The 16353-nt window shown below is 45.3% G+C and overlaps 1 protein-coding gene across 3 annotated transcripts; it reads left to right on the forward strand.

The window, feature by feature from the left end:
- Positions 1–2856: 2856 nt before the first annotated feature.
- Positions 2857–15617, forward strand: FUT10 (fucosyltransferase 10). 3 transcript variants are annotated; one of them, XM_064502365.1, is made up of 6 exons: positions 2857–3251; positions 4287–4346; positions 5150–5479; positions 8033–8318; positions 13210–14045; positions 15371–15617. In XM_064502365.1, exons 3-6 carry the CDS (start codon positions 5399–5401, stop codon positions 15593–15595), a joined length of 1428 nt encoding a protein of 475 aa, XP_064358435.1. In that variant the 5' UTR covers positions 2857–3251; positions 4287–4346; positions 5150–5398; the 3' UTR covers positions 15596–15617. The 3 variants fall into 3 exon arrangements, with proteins under 3 accessions (XP_064358435.1, XP_025954510.1, XP_025954518.1); XM_026098725.2 differs by lacking the exon at positions 4287–4346; XM_026098733.2 differs by lacking the exons at positions 2857–3251; positions 4287–4346 and adding an exon at positions 3262–3327.
- The last annotated feature ends 736 nt before the right edge of the window (positions 15618–16353 follow it).

Below are 16353 nucleotides of genomic sequence, written 5' to 3' on the forward strand. Positions count from 1 at the left end.
ATCAAGGAGGTACAAGTGAAGGTTTAAGTAATCACAGAAATATTAATCAGTGCAGTAGAGCTGCTGGGTGACCTGGCTCATGTTAGAAGATAACATCATGACAAAAATGACTGAAATGAAGAAGGTTACAGATTGCCAGTGTAAGAGAAGAGCAGGAAAACTATAAAGTGGATATTTTTGCTATGTAGCTGGAGCATTCAAGAGAGTAAAGAGACTTCTTTGATAGTTGGTCTCTATCAGTGCCAGTCCTTTGAAAGAAAAAACTAAGCAAAGGAGTTTCCATTGCTTGCTCAGGAGAGGAGGAGCCTGTTTGTCATGTCACCATCTTTTCTTGGTACTGTAAGTAAATCGCCCTTTTCCCAGTTTCACTAAGAGCTAAGCGTCCATGTGGTGTATTAAACGTGAATGTGCCATTGGCAGCTGGTGCTGAGAACGAGGATAGGACTGTTGTTACGTTGTTGGCTAATGGGTTTTAGGCAATCATGCAGCTTGCCCTGTTTCCCCTCTAGTAACTGTTGGGCACCGCGCACACAGTTCAATGAGAGAAGTCTGTAAGGCAGTAAATCTTCCCTTGTAAGCGCAAGCGCAGAAGGGAAAGACACTGTTACTGACCTGTAGAGGGAAAGGCTGCACCATGGGCCCATTAGACACCATGGACTCTCCATGGGCAGAGAGCCCTTGAGACGCAGATCTCTAGGAAATCCAGTTTATTAGCTCTGTTGTTCGAGCAATTGTTTATTTCCTTGATCATGCTTCCTTCAGGACTAACACATGCTGACCAGATGGTTTGCAGTGCCATTGCTCACGCTGGCATCATCTCTACCAGCTATGTAACAGACAGGCCAGATCCTGCAGTAGGAGCATATTTCCTCAGAGTGGCATAGCAGGACAAGAAACAGCAGTAGGCTTCTCTGTATGCAGCTGGTCCAAGGATGGACAGTAGATATGGTAGCCATCCTGCTGCCATCAGGACCAGCCGCTGTGTTTCCAGTCTGCCGCTGTGGCTTGCTGGTGTCTATGGACTGCTTCTGAGGGCTTGATGGGGGTAACTTAGAAAAGTAAGCCCTTTGCCAGGAGGCTGAAGCTCATTACAAAGAAATCGTGCCTTTACTGGGACAACTGAGGAGTCTGCAAAATGAGGAAGCTTGAAAGCCACAAGTTTTACTGAGTTTTAAAGTGAGAGACCAGACCAAAACCTAGTGGGATCGAGGCAGATTCTTCCATAAACTGCAACAGATCAGTCCCCAGCTGCTCAGATTAATTTACGGGGCTGTGGTCTGCTCCCAGCATGCTAGCTTCAGTCCTGTCAGCCTGCAGCACTCTAAAAATATTAGGCGAGCCTGAAAAGCATGAGCCTGCTGTAGCATGAGTCTGCCTTACAAAATAGTACTTGGAGATTCTTGTTACATACCTCCTGGCTCAGAGTCAGTGGAGCGTGCTCCTGTTACAGTTTTAATATCTGTCTCCACACTTTACAAAGGATAATAAAACCCCACCTGAAGCTTCCACTTAAAAATACGATTTCAGCAGCTAGGACTTTTGGGAAGAAGAAACCACAAATAAGATGAGAGGTGCAATAAACCTCTGAACGGGGAGTGGAGAATAAATTCTTGTCCATGTCTGAGCAGGGCATCAAGGATTACTGTTGTTTGCATTAGGAGGAGCCTAGTAGCTTGGAGAGAAATCAGCTCCGTGGTACAGTGTACGCAGTGAGAGGGGGCCCTGCTCTGGAGGGCTGCCTTTGGTGTAGCTGTGGGGCAGAGAAAGGGGGCAGGGTGCCCAGCAAGGCCAGATGCAAAACTCAGGTGACCTCGCCGTTGCCCCTCAGGGAGTGTCTATACCTGTGTCAGCCTTGGCATAGCCCCTGCTGCCCTCCTCACCCTCTGTGCCCTGGGCAGAGCTGCTGCTGGTTCCCCTTCCTTCCTGCTGCCTCCTGCTTGTCCTCGGACAGCTGTTCCCGCGTCTCCCTCGCCCTGGGCCCTCAGCCCCAGGTCTGCTTCCTCCTGGTCGCTGGCATCCGCAGGCAATCCCAGCACGTGCCGAAAAGGGAGGGATACAGGAGCGTTGTGAGAAGAGATGATGCGAGGAGCTGGCCGCCTTCTTGCTGGCAGTCTTTTCCCTGCCAGTGTCTAAGGGGCTTATGGAGGAGAAAGACAGCTATCAAGACGGGCCGTGGGCCACTGCAGCTGCTCTGGGGGCCTGGATTCAGCTGGCGGGTCGTCAGCAGGGCTTGCACCCTTTTCGCCCAGCAGGAAGGCTGCAGGCATGGCCCTCCGCAGAACAAGCTGTGTGCGTGGACACTTTTTTCTTTTTCGGAGGGAAGAGGCAGAGCTGTTGTATTTTTGTTTTCTCATTCTTGACCGTTTTTTCCTTCAACGTTTGAAGCATAAAATACAGTGCTTTCCAGTGTATAAATACAAATGTGTATGGACATGCCTGCATGTATCAGATAGATATCTGTGTGTAAATATGTATAGACATGCGTAGGCATCAGAGAGAGAAATACAGCACCTGCCTTCAGTGAGTGTAATGAGCCTTTTAGAGCAAATGTCTTTCAGTTCAAAGAACAAATGCCAAAAACTGTACTTGAAACACAGATCTGGCAGGCAGGACTGTCTCCTGGTGGCTGTGCAGACTTTCACGGGGACGCTTCTGCAGGACGAGGGCCCAGGGGTCGTCTCAGGCACAGTCGTTTTTGTGCTCGGGACGCCCCAGCTCTGAGCCTGAGGGATGCGGGTTGCCCGCGAAGCGCAGCGCAGTGGGCTCGCTGGGTGCTTGAGGGCTTCCCAACTTCCGTGACGCATTTCTTTTTGTGACAAGCTTCTGGCTGGATACAGTGAATTTCAGTCCTCTTGAAGACAGCACCGGCTAAAACAATAGCGCCGTTGTGAAAAAAAAGAAAGAAAAACAGTCCCCCCAAAGCCCGATTATACTAACAATAATGGCAGTCAGTGAAAGGAACTGATTTTTTTGTTTGTTGTTTTTCTTTCTTTAGTGAGGTCTTGCAGCTCAGGACTTCCAGGAGAAGCAGGGGGGCAGTGGTGGCCCCCCCCGGCACTTCGCCTGTGGGACCCTGGGAAGCGCCGCCCCTGCGCGGGGCCCCTTGCTCCGCTTGCCAAACGCCGCCTCCCCGGGCCGGAGGAGATGCACAAACTGAAAGTAAAAAAAAAAAAAAAAAAAAAAAAAAAGCAAAAAAAAAAGCAGCCCACAGCGCAGGGACGGTGGCGAAAGGCGGGAGCGATTTTTGCAGGGTAAGTAGAAAAAACAGCCCGGCTTGGCGGGTGTGTGCAGCGCCGCAGGATGCTTGTGAGCGGGCCACGAAATGGGGTGAGCTTTAGGGAGGGGGAGAGGGGAGCCGCGGTGTGCAGGTGGGAAATGCGGTGAGGCAGCACTGGAAGGAAGGGCAGCAGGGTGATCCGATAGGAAGTTTGGGAGGATTTGCAGGGAACTGGTTTATCCGTCTGCCCCCTTCAATCCCCAGGGCCTCCGCTCAGCCTGGCAGTGGCAGGAAAGCTTTGCAAGCTAAGCCGGGGCAGGACAGAGCTTTGCACGGCTTTACCTACAAGTACCTACTACTGGGTAAAAAGTGCTGAGCTTTGGGTACTGCAAATACAAGAACGAAGCCATGACCCAGGCAATTCGTACAGCACGCCAATGCCGTGGGCAGTATCCTCCTCTACAAAAATGCCTAAAAATGGCAAGATTACTACATTTGTATCTGGAGGGGCTGCAATGTCCTTCAGCTTTTCCAATCTCATTTTTGCCGTGCATAGTGCAGTATTGTAGATATTGCACCTGTGTGTGCCTACGTAGCTTTTCACCCAACATAGCTGTGAGCAGAATTCAGCCCCTTCCCCTCCCAGTACTCACATTTTGGCTGTAGTGCAGGAAGCATGGAGGATACAGGGACTAAAAGAAATTACCCGATTTCAAAGTTGCTAAACAGCCAGCAGCAGGCCTCGGTGCGCACACAAAACCTTCAAAAGCAGTGGTCCCATGCAGAGCAGAACTACTGCAGTGTGGTTTCTTGCAAGTTTTTTCTGGAGAGGCTCCTCTGGTGGTTGGTGGGAAGGGTTGATGTTCAAGTTGCAGTGGAGGCAGAAACAGGATCAGTCTTCTCTCACAAGCTGCCAGCTGTGCAGGGTAGCATGTGGTTGGTAGCTTTGAGACCCAACCCTCTTTGTCAGGTTTTTGGAACTACTTGGGTGGGATTGGGATGGGGGTGGGTGAGCTGATACGCACAGGCAGATGGAGAAAAAATAATTACATGTACCTTTTTCTCGTAGGAAACCAGCCTAAGTGTCAGGAGGCACACCTCCAAAAGAGACACCTATAAAATTATCAATGTATTAAAAAAGTATCTTTTTTGTTTCTACTTTCTGAGCTTTCAGAATACACACATTTTCAAGCTTTTCTCCTCTGCCTTGAGTGCTAAAGTCTTACCCTTCTCCCATCCTTCTTTTTTCTCAACTGAAACTGTAACTTGCACCTATTCCTGTTGTCAAGAACTGGGATTTTCAGGGAGTAGCATCCAGCACGCAGGAAAATGGTAGGGCTCTGTGAAGGCTAAAAGAAGAGTCAAGCAAGGGGAAGAGTTATCTGAGGAGAGTCAGACCCCAGGGGAAGGGGAACTTCTAAAATTTAAATGTGCTTAAGTTTGGAACGTGCTTGTGTGTGTGCTGCATAGTTGCTTTCTCCATATGAGAAAGTTCAGGAAGACTCTTGCAGCACTGCTATGTAGAAATCCCAAGGCTGCATAAGTTGTGCTTCTCCTCCAGAGCATTTTCAGGGCTACCCCAGGGGATGCTCCTGATTGGAAATCGCTCATTTGTTTGTGTGTCTGCTGAGAAACAGCATGCCTGAAACTCAGGAAAACGGCTGCTCTTCCCAAGCAAGGCTGAGCCAGGCCATGAGCCCTTTCCATGCTGCCTGCTGTGCAAGGAGAGGATGTGTGACCCTCACTAGCGAGGAAGCTGGGTCCAGGCTGGGTGGAGGGAGAGTGGGTAACCTCCTTGCAGTTTGCTGTCTGAAATGTAATAAAATGCCACTTAGAGGGCCTTCCCACCTGCTCCCCAGTGCAAGTTAACCATCCTTTGGTTCTCCATGCAATGATGTCTAATATCTGCTCCTTGTTTTGTGTTTGGTTTAGCTGAAGGCAGACATCTGGCTGAAAAAGTGCTTCTGGCACCTGCAGGAAGCTACCAATAGACATAAAGTCAGTCACTGAGCTTGAAGAGCAGTCTTGATGCTGCCCCCTTTTCACCAGTTGTCTGCATGAAGAGGAGTGAGGATGGAATGGGAAAGCATCACAGCAAAGGCTGAAGATTTTAGACAAGTTGGCCTTCCTGACACCTAGCTCTGACTGTCTTTGGGCACTCTGCAGGCCTGGCAGCACAGCATGATTAGGATCAGGAGGAAAAAACTGTGGGCATCTTGCTTCTGCTTTACAGCTGCCTTTTTCCTTGTGACGACGCTCCAGGTACAGGGATAAGGGGGGAGAGGGCTGCATGTGATTGCACTCAAAATGTGATACAATTCTGACAGACCAAAGAGGCCTTTTGTCTCTTGTACTAGATGATGCTTTAGGAGGAATCTGCATAAAGAAATGCTCCCAGAAACATTGTCCTAGTGGTAATAGCCAACTCCAGAAGTGGCATGACAGAGTTGCTGAGAGCACCTTTATTGCAAGGCCCCTCTAATGCTGAAGGAGATTCTCCGAACTGGCGTGCTCTGCCCTGTTGCATTGCCTCCATCCAGCATTGCCTTCTCTGTCTTCTCAAGGCCATGTGTTTGAGCTCATGTTTTAAGGTGGCTGACAGCTAAGGAAAATCTGAGCACACCAGTAAGTGGTCATGGGAACTCTGTCCAGCAGTACTGATTCAATGGCCATTCTTGGCATAGGGTAGTCCAGCAGCTGGTCAATAAAAGATGTCTGAGAGAAGAATCAATGTGGAGGCATATTAATTATGGCGGGGCAGGCCAGTCCAGCCTTTAAGTAAAAGAGGGCAAATTTTAGACAAACTGAGTCAGCCTTGGTCTGTAGTCATGGGAATTTGGAGACTTTAGTCATAAGAAGGCAAGGATCTATCCCATAGAAGTCTTTGGATTTGGGCTGGGCCCTTAACTGAGGTCCTAGTTCAGACCAGTAACTCAGATAACTCCCAGTGGAGCCTTCAGGATGAATTTCGGAGATGGGAGTGCATGCTTTCCAGCTCTCCCAGGCCAACTGCCTCCTCCAAACTGGAACCAGTTCTTTGGGGCAGTTGCTGTCACGTAAATGGTCTACTTTGGTTCTGCTCCTTGAAACAGAGCGTCCCATGCTGGTGCAGCTACTCCAGCCTGGGAACAACGATAGTAAGTCTTCTGGAGCTTTACTGGTAGGGTTTGTGACTCCATTGCTTCTCCACAGCTCAGCAGTTTTGGATCTGGTTAGAGTTGCCCCGTATCTATCTGGGTTTATGTTTGGGAGTGTTCACCGTACAGTGAATTGTCCAGGGTCATCCTGATGCTTTTCACTGCAGAAGCCTGGTGCTCCTGTGCTGGACTCATCCCCATGAGCTGTGGATATAGTGGAGATGTCTCAGTCCCCAGGAGTTCAGAGAGAGCTACCAGAAATTCTGCACAAATACAGAAACTCCTTAAATTCTGCCAGGGCAAAATTTATACGTAGAAGAGGAGTACGTGCCTGGAGAAACTGTGACATGTGGTAGTTCTAGACTTATTTGAACTATATTACTATAGTTATACCTTACTGAACTGTGAATCTTTGCCCTAGCCAGTATCCCATCTACTTGTCAGTGTGAGTGTTTTCTACATTGTTCTGTACAGCTGCACTCTGCACAGCCTCCTGTGTATGCTGTCTCAGTATCCTGTGTTTCACAGAGGCTATTTAGTCTAGTTACAATCGCTGTATTTTACTGCACAGTGAGAGTGAATGACACAGCAAACACCAAAATGAATACAAGCAATGAAGCTATCAGGGAAGATAAATGCTTTTAACCAACTCGGTATAAACAACACACTCCCACTTTCCAATACCCTGTTTCAGAGCCACCTGAAAAGTCAAAGTGCTGTGAGCCAAAGCTGTCTGGTGGGTAGTAGTTCCCCCTGTCGTTCTTGCAGCTGTTTGTGGGATGGTATTAGGTGCTGCCTGTGAAGATGCAGACATGAAAAACTGTTTGCACAGTAACGAGAAGGTTTTAGCCCCGCTAAAGCTAGGAGCGGTTGCTGTGTATCCTGCAGCAACACCAGCTTGCACCACTTCTGCTGCTTCACTTACCCTCCCTCGACAGATTTCTCTGTCCACTCACTTTTATTACTGGTACTACTTGTAGAGAAGAGTGGTAGTTTCACGGGCACCACAGCTGCCGAGGACTGTTTTTTTGTGGACTTTTGTCTCATGGCTGATGGTGAACAGTGTTAGAAGCTTCTCCCATGGGTGGGGTATTTTTAAGGTTCCTCACTGAGTTTCTGATCTGTGAGTTATGGCTCACAGAGGGTTTCTTACTTCTCTGCAGATGTACAGGGGATTTCTCTCCTCTGACTGGCCATGAAGTTGTAGGAACATGACTGTCTTTAAGACCCATCTGCATTTGATATATTCAGTCAAAAGTCTAAATTACTAGAGGTGGGATGGGCACAGATGGCCACACAGTGACGTGAAGGCCACATGCTTATTTACAGCCTATTTCCAGAAGAAACCTTGCTACCGAAGGGCTGTCCTCTATTTTATGATTTTCCAGGGAGAAAGTAAAAGTTATGCTGTTAAATCATACATGACCTGGCTGTACCTCTGTACAGAAATGTATTTCCTGTCTCCTCCTTACAAATTCAAATCAAAGCTCTCCCTATTTTGCTGTAATGTCACCTAGACAGTGGCTGCAGTCAGAGAAATACATCCACTTCTTGGATTGACAGAAACTTCATGTAAGGGCTAAGTTAGTGCTTGATGTTCAAACTCTGATTTGACAAGAGAGTGTCCTGGCTAATGACAGTTACACTGTGTGATATATGCCTGTTCTTTTCCCTGAAGGTCATCACTGAACTGGGCAATTCAGAGAAGAAGGCTGCAGTAATCTCTGGTTTACAGGGTGGCCCATTAAAGCCTGAGGAGAGACATGCTTTTCAATTTAAGAAGCAGGAACTTCAGAGCAACTTCAAGACAGAGACTGATGCAGATCACTACCCCATCCTGCTCTGGTGGTCTCCCCTGACTGGAGAGACAGGGAGATTGGGTCAATGTGGAGAGGATATTTGTTTCTTTACTATCAACAGGACCTACCAGCACCATCAGATGACAAGAGCATTTCTGTTCTATGGTAAGGAGATGATTCTTTTGAAAGGTGTGACTTTCCCTCCTTTCCCATCATTTCTCTTACATATTAAATATTTTAGGTGGGAATCACCGAGGAACAGAAAACTTACACAGTTCAAGTTGTTAAACTTTGTCTGGTGCTGAATACCGTTCACAGCGATCTTGAGATGCATATTCAATACAATAGTGCCCTGAAAAGTGACTGTGCACATCTGTGGGATGATGTTTACCTTGTCTCATGCTGCTTTCCAATCACATGTGCTCCCTGTTTGTGACAGAAAAGATCATTTCCTTTAGCTGCCAAATTCTGAAAAGACAGTCTAAGATCAAGCCAGCTTTTTCCAGTCTTCTGGCTTGTCACCCCTCACAGAACGCAAGGCCTTTGTTACACTTGTGCAAGTCTTTTGTTTTAAAATGATGCCCTCACTGGTAACTGTGCAACTCCCTGGCCTTCTCTGCCAAGAGATTGCCAGCAGGCTGTAAAGGGAACTTACTAAAAAGAATCTATTGATTCTGCACAGTGAATAGCAGCTAGTGCAACTTTCTGAGCTGTGCTGGCTGCGCTGCATAAGAAACTCACCATTGCTTGTACCGCGAAGTGAGTCTACAGTACTCAGAAGATACATCTTTTAAGAGTAGACTTTAACTAACTAACTTTCTTTCTTTCTTTCTTTCCTTCTTACCTGCCTTTCTTTCTTTCTTTCTTAACTTTCTTTCTTTCTTTCCTTCTTACCTGCCTTTCTTTCTTTCTTTCTTTCCTTCTCCCCTCCCCTCCCCTCCCCTCTCCTCTCCTGTCCTGTCCTGTCCTGCCCTGCCCTGTCCTGCCCTGCCCTGCCCTGTCCTGTCCTGTCCTGCCCTGTCCTGTCCTCTCCTGTCCTCTCCTCTCCTCTCCTCTCCTGTCCTCCCCTCTCTCCCCAGAGAGTTACTTTTCAGAGAAAAACTGAATTTTAGGTGGAAAATAAAGACAAATGCGTTTCTGTGACTGATAGATTCAGCTCCTTTGTCTGGAAACAAAATCACACAAAAGAAAACAAAACAAAACAGTCCTGAATCTTCATTCACTGAGGCCACATACAAGTGAATTGGAAACACAGGAAAGAAAAGCCTTTAATGCAGTTGTTAACAGTGAACTGAAAACTTCTCATCGCTTGCCTTCTCAGAGCTCCAAGTAGGTCACTGTTGTCTGTTGGTAGCACAGTGGTCAAGTCTGAAAGAGAAGGAAGAACCACAAAGGAATGAGAAGCTGACCCAGTTAAAGACAAGGAAAACTAGGTTCAAATCACATGAAAGCTGTAATGACTGATATTTTTGGTCTCTGGCAGTAATTCTGCTTGTCTGCTCCAGCCTTAGCAGAACTGTTACTGTTCATTTTTAGCAGCCTTGTAGACATAATTTACTTACGTACTTTTAAGGGACTATTTATTTTAGGCAAAAGACTCTCCTAGTATTTTTTTCTTTTCCTAGTCATGCTGATTTGGAATTAAATGTAGAGAGAAGTGTTAAAATATGCAAAAATATTAATTATTTTTAAACTACAACAAATGATCTCACACTGCTAAAAACTACAGACACAAAGCTCATAGTGATTGAAAGCAAAAATAACACTGCATCAGGATGAAAAAGCTTAACACACACACACACACTCATACACACTTGCACACACACATACACACTAGTGCAGAAAATGCAGAAAGCACGGCTTGCAACTGTCCTAACCTCCCCCACTAACGTACACACACACTGTGCCCTTGAGGTACTTTGCAGTAGGGCTACAAAAAGGTACAGTTTTGTATTCCAGAATTTCCCTCTCCCACAGCTTGGTGAGTGAAAACCTGAACATTTGGATCTTCCTGCAGAGGTTGGAGCATGGCATGGTTTCACCTTAAGAACCTGCGTTCATTTTCCTGTAATATTTTGTTGGTGAACTAGTCAGGAGATGAACGATTCAAAACTTGAAAAGAATATTAAGGAAAAAAAGGGCGGTGCAAGCGTTATCCAGCAGATCTGCTGTGCTGGAAACCCCTGCTTTCCAGCGGCTTGTCTCTTTTTATTGTCCTCGCCTGGGAAGCCCATAGGCGTGGGTGATGACTTTGTCAAATGCCACCATCTCCTGTTTGGAAGTGGTACATGGCACCCACTTTCTTGATTTTTCAGACCCTTTGGGAGCACTTCCAAACTTTACCTTTTCAAAGTCACGTGCATCACAGAGTTTTGTCTGTAGCATAAGCTACCAACTCTGTTGCTTCTGAGGGGAAAGGAGACATCAAGAGCTGGATGTGGGCCTCCTGGAAGGAGCTGGTGCCCTGCTGTCAGAGCGTCAGAGATCGTTTTTCTAAGGGAGGGGGGGTATCCAGGCTTTTTGTGCTGAGGAGTTGAGTCCTCAGAATATGAATGCTGAATGAAAGATATCTCCAAAGATGCAGAACTGATCCTGACAGCATCTGTCATTCTCTGCTGCACTTTGCCACATATCCAAGATGTCTTAATTAACAGTTTGGAAATTGAAATTGCTCATAATTATGATCTTTTGTGCTGCTTTATCCCTTCTTAAGCTTATTAATTTCCTTCATCTTGCAGGGTAGGTAACATGCTGTTATTATCTTCACTTTAATCCTTAAAAGCTTCTGTCTACTTGCTCAGCTGAGATTGATTAAGTGTTATACCAGAATTAGTCATTTTGATGTGCTTTTATCTATAATGCATTTTTCTCTAAGTTTCTCTTTGCCTAATTCTCTCCTTGGTTGGTAAGTTTTACATGTTTCACTTCTGTCTCTGTCTCATCGCTTTCTTTGTCCCACTCATCTTTTGTGCATTTTCCTTCCCCATCTCCACTCCCCTCAATATTGCCTCATGGAGGGAACAACCATGCAAGAGACCTGAAGAACAATGGTTTCAATCCACAGCATTTCATTATCATCCATGTGTACTATTGCTTCTTTTCCTGGCATGACTTGGAACAAAGTGTTTTCAAAACCAAATAAGCCTTACAAACTACTCCTCTGAAAATTTAATTCACTTTTAATTTGCATCACCTTCTCCCATCACTACCACACATCAAAAACAGAGGAAGCAAATAATATTTTTCAGCAAGCGGCACAGCCCTTAATCCTTTCATTGCTGAGACTCAGGTGGCCTTGGGACCATGCGTTAGTGGAAAAAAGAATGTCAAATGCTTTAGTGACTTTAGTGCCTTTAGCACTTCTGCCTGATACTCCTGAAGGATCTTGCTTTTTAGGGGGGTTTTATGCTACTGCCACTTAGTATCCTTCTTCACTGTAGCAGTGAAGTCTTCTGTTTCTTTTGTAAGGTCCCCCTTGGAGTCATCTTGGAGAGCTACAGAGATCATTTGGCATGTTTTTCCTTCTTTATTGATTAGTTTTTTGATCAAAATTCTGTGTGAGAATTTGTCGGCTTCCTCTTTTTTTCCATCAGTGGGTTGAGATCAAAAGTAGAAAAGGGCACCAAATGTTATGAGTGTGACTGAGATGATAGAATTGTTTGTCCCAAGAGAATAGCTTTGTAATGTTTTCTAAAGATGGCCAAACCAGTTGTTCGGTGTTTGTTTTGGTTTATGAACCTCCCTTGCTTGACAACACTGACTAAAAGTTTCATATATTCAGTGCTGACACTTTAGTCAAAACCACTTATTACTGTGGTTCTAAGACACTGAAGAATTGTCTTGACAGAGATTTATTAGCTTTTCGTTTAATCTGCAGTCAGACTGGTCAGATGAGTATGGCACAGCTGTACTGAAGGGAAAGGATCAGATTCACAAGTCAGTATTTTGAGTTTTGCACAGACTAGCTTTTCAGAAAAGTCTTCTAGGTTTGACCTAAAGGCTCCACCAAAATCTTTCCTGCTCTAGACTCCCACTCAGGTGCAAGCAGCGGCAGTGGTCTGTTTTTAGAGTTCAGACATGGTTCTTCTACTTTTGGCTTTGAGGAGCCATCTTCTGCCAGAAACTATTTCCTGTATGTTCTGCTAGGCAGCTGTGACGCATCAACTCTTAATTCTTTCGTTGCTGAACTAAATAGGTTGGCTTCCAAAGTCTCCATAGTACAATGTCTTTTCAAGACTTCAAGTCATTCTTGTAATTTTTCTCCTTAAGCTTGTTCAATATTTTAGCATCCTTTGTGTTGTTTTGCTACCGGAAGCAAATTCAGCCCTGCACTAACCGTTTTGCTAACATCATAGACAGAGGGAATAGCATCTGTTCCCTTATTTACATAACCAGATTATTGAGCATCTTATTAGTCTCCTTTTCAGTGCACTAAAATATGAAATTGCTGCTGAGCCTTTGACATACGATGCCTTAAAACTAATACAACATTAAAGTAAACCATTTCTAGTTTTAACTACCTATCTCTCTTCTCCAGATTTTTCTGATGCCAAACAGTTTTATCTGTTATACCAGTCCTCTGTCTACACATGAATTACTCTCTTTGTGTTATCTGTTTATAATGTCATAAATGCAATGACTATGGGGCTGATATTAAATCAAAACTGTCTTTTTGATAGATAGGGTTGACCAGCTAAGTGCTGTTTTAAATGATCTACAACAGTTCATGATAACACCAAGTCTAGTAAAATACAAAATGGGTGCCTCTTGTTCTGGGTCATGCAAAGTCTAAAACACTCTTATCCCACTATGGCTTTCAGTGGAAATATTAAGAAGTCATCGGGATATTTTTATCAGAAGTGAGTATAACTATATTACATAAGCATTTTATGTAAAGATAGTGGGATAAGAGGCAAAAACTGCTTAATTATGAGTAAGAAGGCTGTGTTTCAGCCCAGTGCATTTTGCAGGGATCTTCAAAGGACTTTTGTGTCATTATACTTCAGTGTGACATCTTAACATAGAGGCAGACTAAACACTGTTTGTTTTTGTCTAGGTACTGACTTCAGTGTAGACAGCCTACCCCTCCCTCGTAAAGGCCATCATGATTGGGCCCTTTTCCATGAAGAGTCACCAAAAAACAACTACAAGCTCTTCCATGAACCAACCATCACCTTATTCAACCATACTGCAACATTTAGCCGTCATTCACACCTACCGCTGACCACTCAGTACCTTGAGGGCGTAGAAGTTCTGAAGTCCTTGAGGTACATGATCCCCCTGCAGAAGAAAAACAGCTTGAGGAAGAGGCTTGCACCACTTGTGTACGTGCAGTCTGATTGCAACCCTCCTTCTGACCGGGACAGCTATGTGCGTGAGCTGATGTGCCACATTGAAGTAGACTCTTATGGGGAATGTCTGCATAACAGAGATCTTCCTCAGCATCTCAGAAATCCAGCTGCCATGGATGATGGGAACTTCTATAAAATACTGGCGCAGTACAAGTTCATTCTTGCTTTCGAAAATGCTATTTGTGAAGATTACATCACTGAAAAACTTTGGCGACCGCTGAAATTGGGAGTAGTACCAGTGTACTATGGCTCTCCCAGCATTGTAGACTGGCTTCCTAGTAACAAGAGTGCAATCCTGGTATCTAGGTTTTCACATCCTCGGGAACTGGCCCACTACATCAAGATGCTGGATATGAATGACCGAGAATACGAGGCTTACCTTGAATGGAAACTGAAAGGGGACATTTCCAACCCCAGGCTGCTTACAGCAATAAAGGAACGCAAGTGGGGAGTGCAAGATATCACCCAGGACAATTACATTGACACCTTCGAGTGCATGGTGTGTAACAGAGTATGGGAAAACATCAGGAGGAAAGAAAAGGTACTTGTAACTTTGTCCTTATGTCTCAGGGAGGTTTTAAAATTATATCAGGTTCAGATTTACCCCAGGAAGTTTGATTACCACAGTTCTGGGCAGCTCGCAACCACTGGTTTTGCAGTGTTGTTGGGTTGTGCGTCCTCATGCCAAAAGGTGTTGGCAGAAGACCATACTTGGCCCAGGCATGTGTTCCTAGTACAGCTATGTTACTGGAGTTCTTCCACACTGACTGTTGAGCTTGTGGTCATCTCAGCAGAAGGCTTGAATTATTTAGGGAGGAGGTGTTTATCAGGCTATGGAAAGGGTAGCTGACTTACTGACTAACTTCAGATGGCCACGCTTGAGGGTGGTCAAACACTGTAACAGGTTGCTCAGAGAGGTGGTGGGATCTCCATCCTTGGAGACATTCAAGACCTGACTGGATATGATCCTGAGTGAACAGATCTGATCAGATCTGCTTGGAGCAGGGGGTTGGACCAGATGATTTCTGAAAGTCCCTCCCAGTCTGAATACTCCTTGACTCTCTGGTTCTGTGTATGTGTGGGTGCATGCAAACCTGTAGCAACAAAATGGCATTGCCTGTGGCCACATTTGTTGACTAAACATTGATGTCTAAGCCAGACTGAGCATTTGCGAGGGGAGCTAGGCTGTTTCTCCAGGTCTAAATCTTGTGGAAGTTATCCTGATAGAGACCACCTGGGACTGGCTGTCTCACAAGGATGCCCAGCACCAAGGGCCCAGCAATCTTGCAAGGGTCTCAGCTATGACCCTGGAAGGCCATTTTGAAGGCTCCAAGAGCTGTTCAGTCTCCAGAGGCTGCTAGCTGAGGTGGATTTTGCTGGTAAAACCATAGCATTATTTGGAATTAGACTGAAGCAACAGACTCACTCTACATACTCTTCTGATCTGGTGGCCACTCATTTTCATTACCACATTCCTTTAAGTTTTGCAGGCTTAGGTACCAAGAATCAGCAGCCATTTTTTAAAGCTCTCCATCAGCTTAGTTATCAGCATGGATCAAAATAATTTTTGTGTCCAGTAATGGAACTGACCGATTGTTATAGTATCCTACTGCTGTCTTACACCATTAAGCCATATATTTGCAGGAGGCAATCTGAGCAGTATGTTAAATGGTCAGCTGGTAGCAGAGAGACCAAGAAGGCATTTGAAGTTATTAAGGTGATTTGAAGGAAAGGGAAGTCCACAGGGACATGGCTGGAGCCTGTGGTGGGAAGATAAATGTTGCTGAGGTTGTTCAATCGTTTGCTAACATAGCCCCTTTTTGAGGGTTCCTTATAACCTCTTCCTTTTCTTTTTCTCCATTGCAGGGATGGCTGCCCCAGAGCTGGAATGCTCAGGTTAATCACCTCAGCTGCCCCAAACCCGAAGCTTTCTGGTTCTCATCTTCAAACACAGGCTGGGCTTCACTCCGAGAGATGTGGATACCGAGCTTCGAGCAATCCAAGAGAGAAGCCTGGGCATTGAGACAGCTGGTGGAAAGGAACACGAATTTTACTGCTCAAGAGTTTTGGATGCTTGTATTCAAAGAATAAACACAACAACCTGTAAAACAGAGTGAATTTCTCAGGGGAGTGTATGTAATTTTCTTTTGCAGATGGCCTTATTATATGTAGGATTGGTAACTATAGGAAGTAGACCATTTGTCCTGTAAGACTAAATTTAGTAGGCATAGTACTCAGAGTGTTGCTAAGCAATGGAATTGCCCCACTGTGTTATATTTTTACATATACATATATAGTTATATTAATTGTCATAGTTAGACATTTGAGCATTAAGGCACCAGTTCATCAAGGTTTTCAAGGGCCAGTTTTAAGCACACATCTAGTCCCCATGACACAAAGGTATCTCCTTCCATCTTTAGATACGTACCTGTGTTCATGGCCTCAGGACCCCATGTTCCCCAGTCAAAGTTCCTTCATCCTTGAATTGATATCCCTTGGCTGGAGAGCAGCTGACACAGTTGCACTGGCACAATTTCTGTGCTGCTTTAGAGATAGGGGGAGTATTGGGATGGTGTCCCTGACTAGCTGTTTAATCATATTTCCCCAGCATCAGCAGATTTAGCAGAGACTTGGCGGGCTATGTGTCCTGATACAGAATGCCAATGTAAAGTGCATTAGCGCTTGGCACAAGGAAGCACCATCTGTTAGTGTCCAGGGACAGATTGAATGAAAAACGTGCTGGCTAAGATTTACCCACTGTCTTCTGCTAAAAATAAGGAGAGTACATGAATATGTCCCCTCTCCAGAAATAGGCCTGGCTTCAATCTGACTTATCTTCTGGCCTCTCT

Source organism: Dromaius novaehollandiae, chromosome Z (assembly GCF_036370855.1).
Source record: "Dromaius novaehollandiae isolate bDroNov1 chromosome Z, bDroNov1.hap1, whole genome shotgun sequence".
Classification (NCBI taxonomy): Eukaryota; Metazoa; Chordata; class Aves; order Casuariiformes; family Dromaiidae; genus Dromaius; species Dromaius novaehollandiae.

Excerpts from the sequence above, each read along its gene's own strand:
- FUT10 (XM_064502365.1), top strand. The coding sequence starts at position 5,399 with ATGATTAGGATCAGGAGGAAAAAACTGTGGGCATCTTGCTTCTGCTTT. Across the intron at positions 5,480-8,032 it reads TCCTTGTGACGACGCTCCAG|GTCATCACTGAACTGGGCAA; the intron begins GTACAGGGATAA and ends TTTTCCCTGAAG. Across the intron at positions 8,319-13,209 it reads AAGAGCATTTCTGTTCTATG|GTACTGACTTCAGTGTAGAC; the intron begins GTAAGGAGATGA and ends GTTTTTGTCTAG.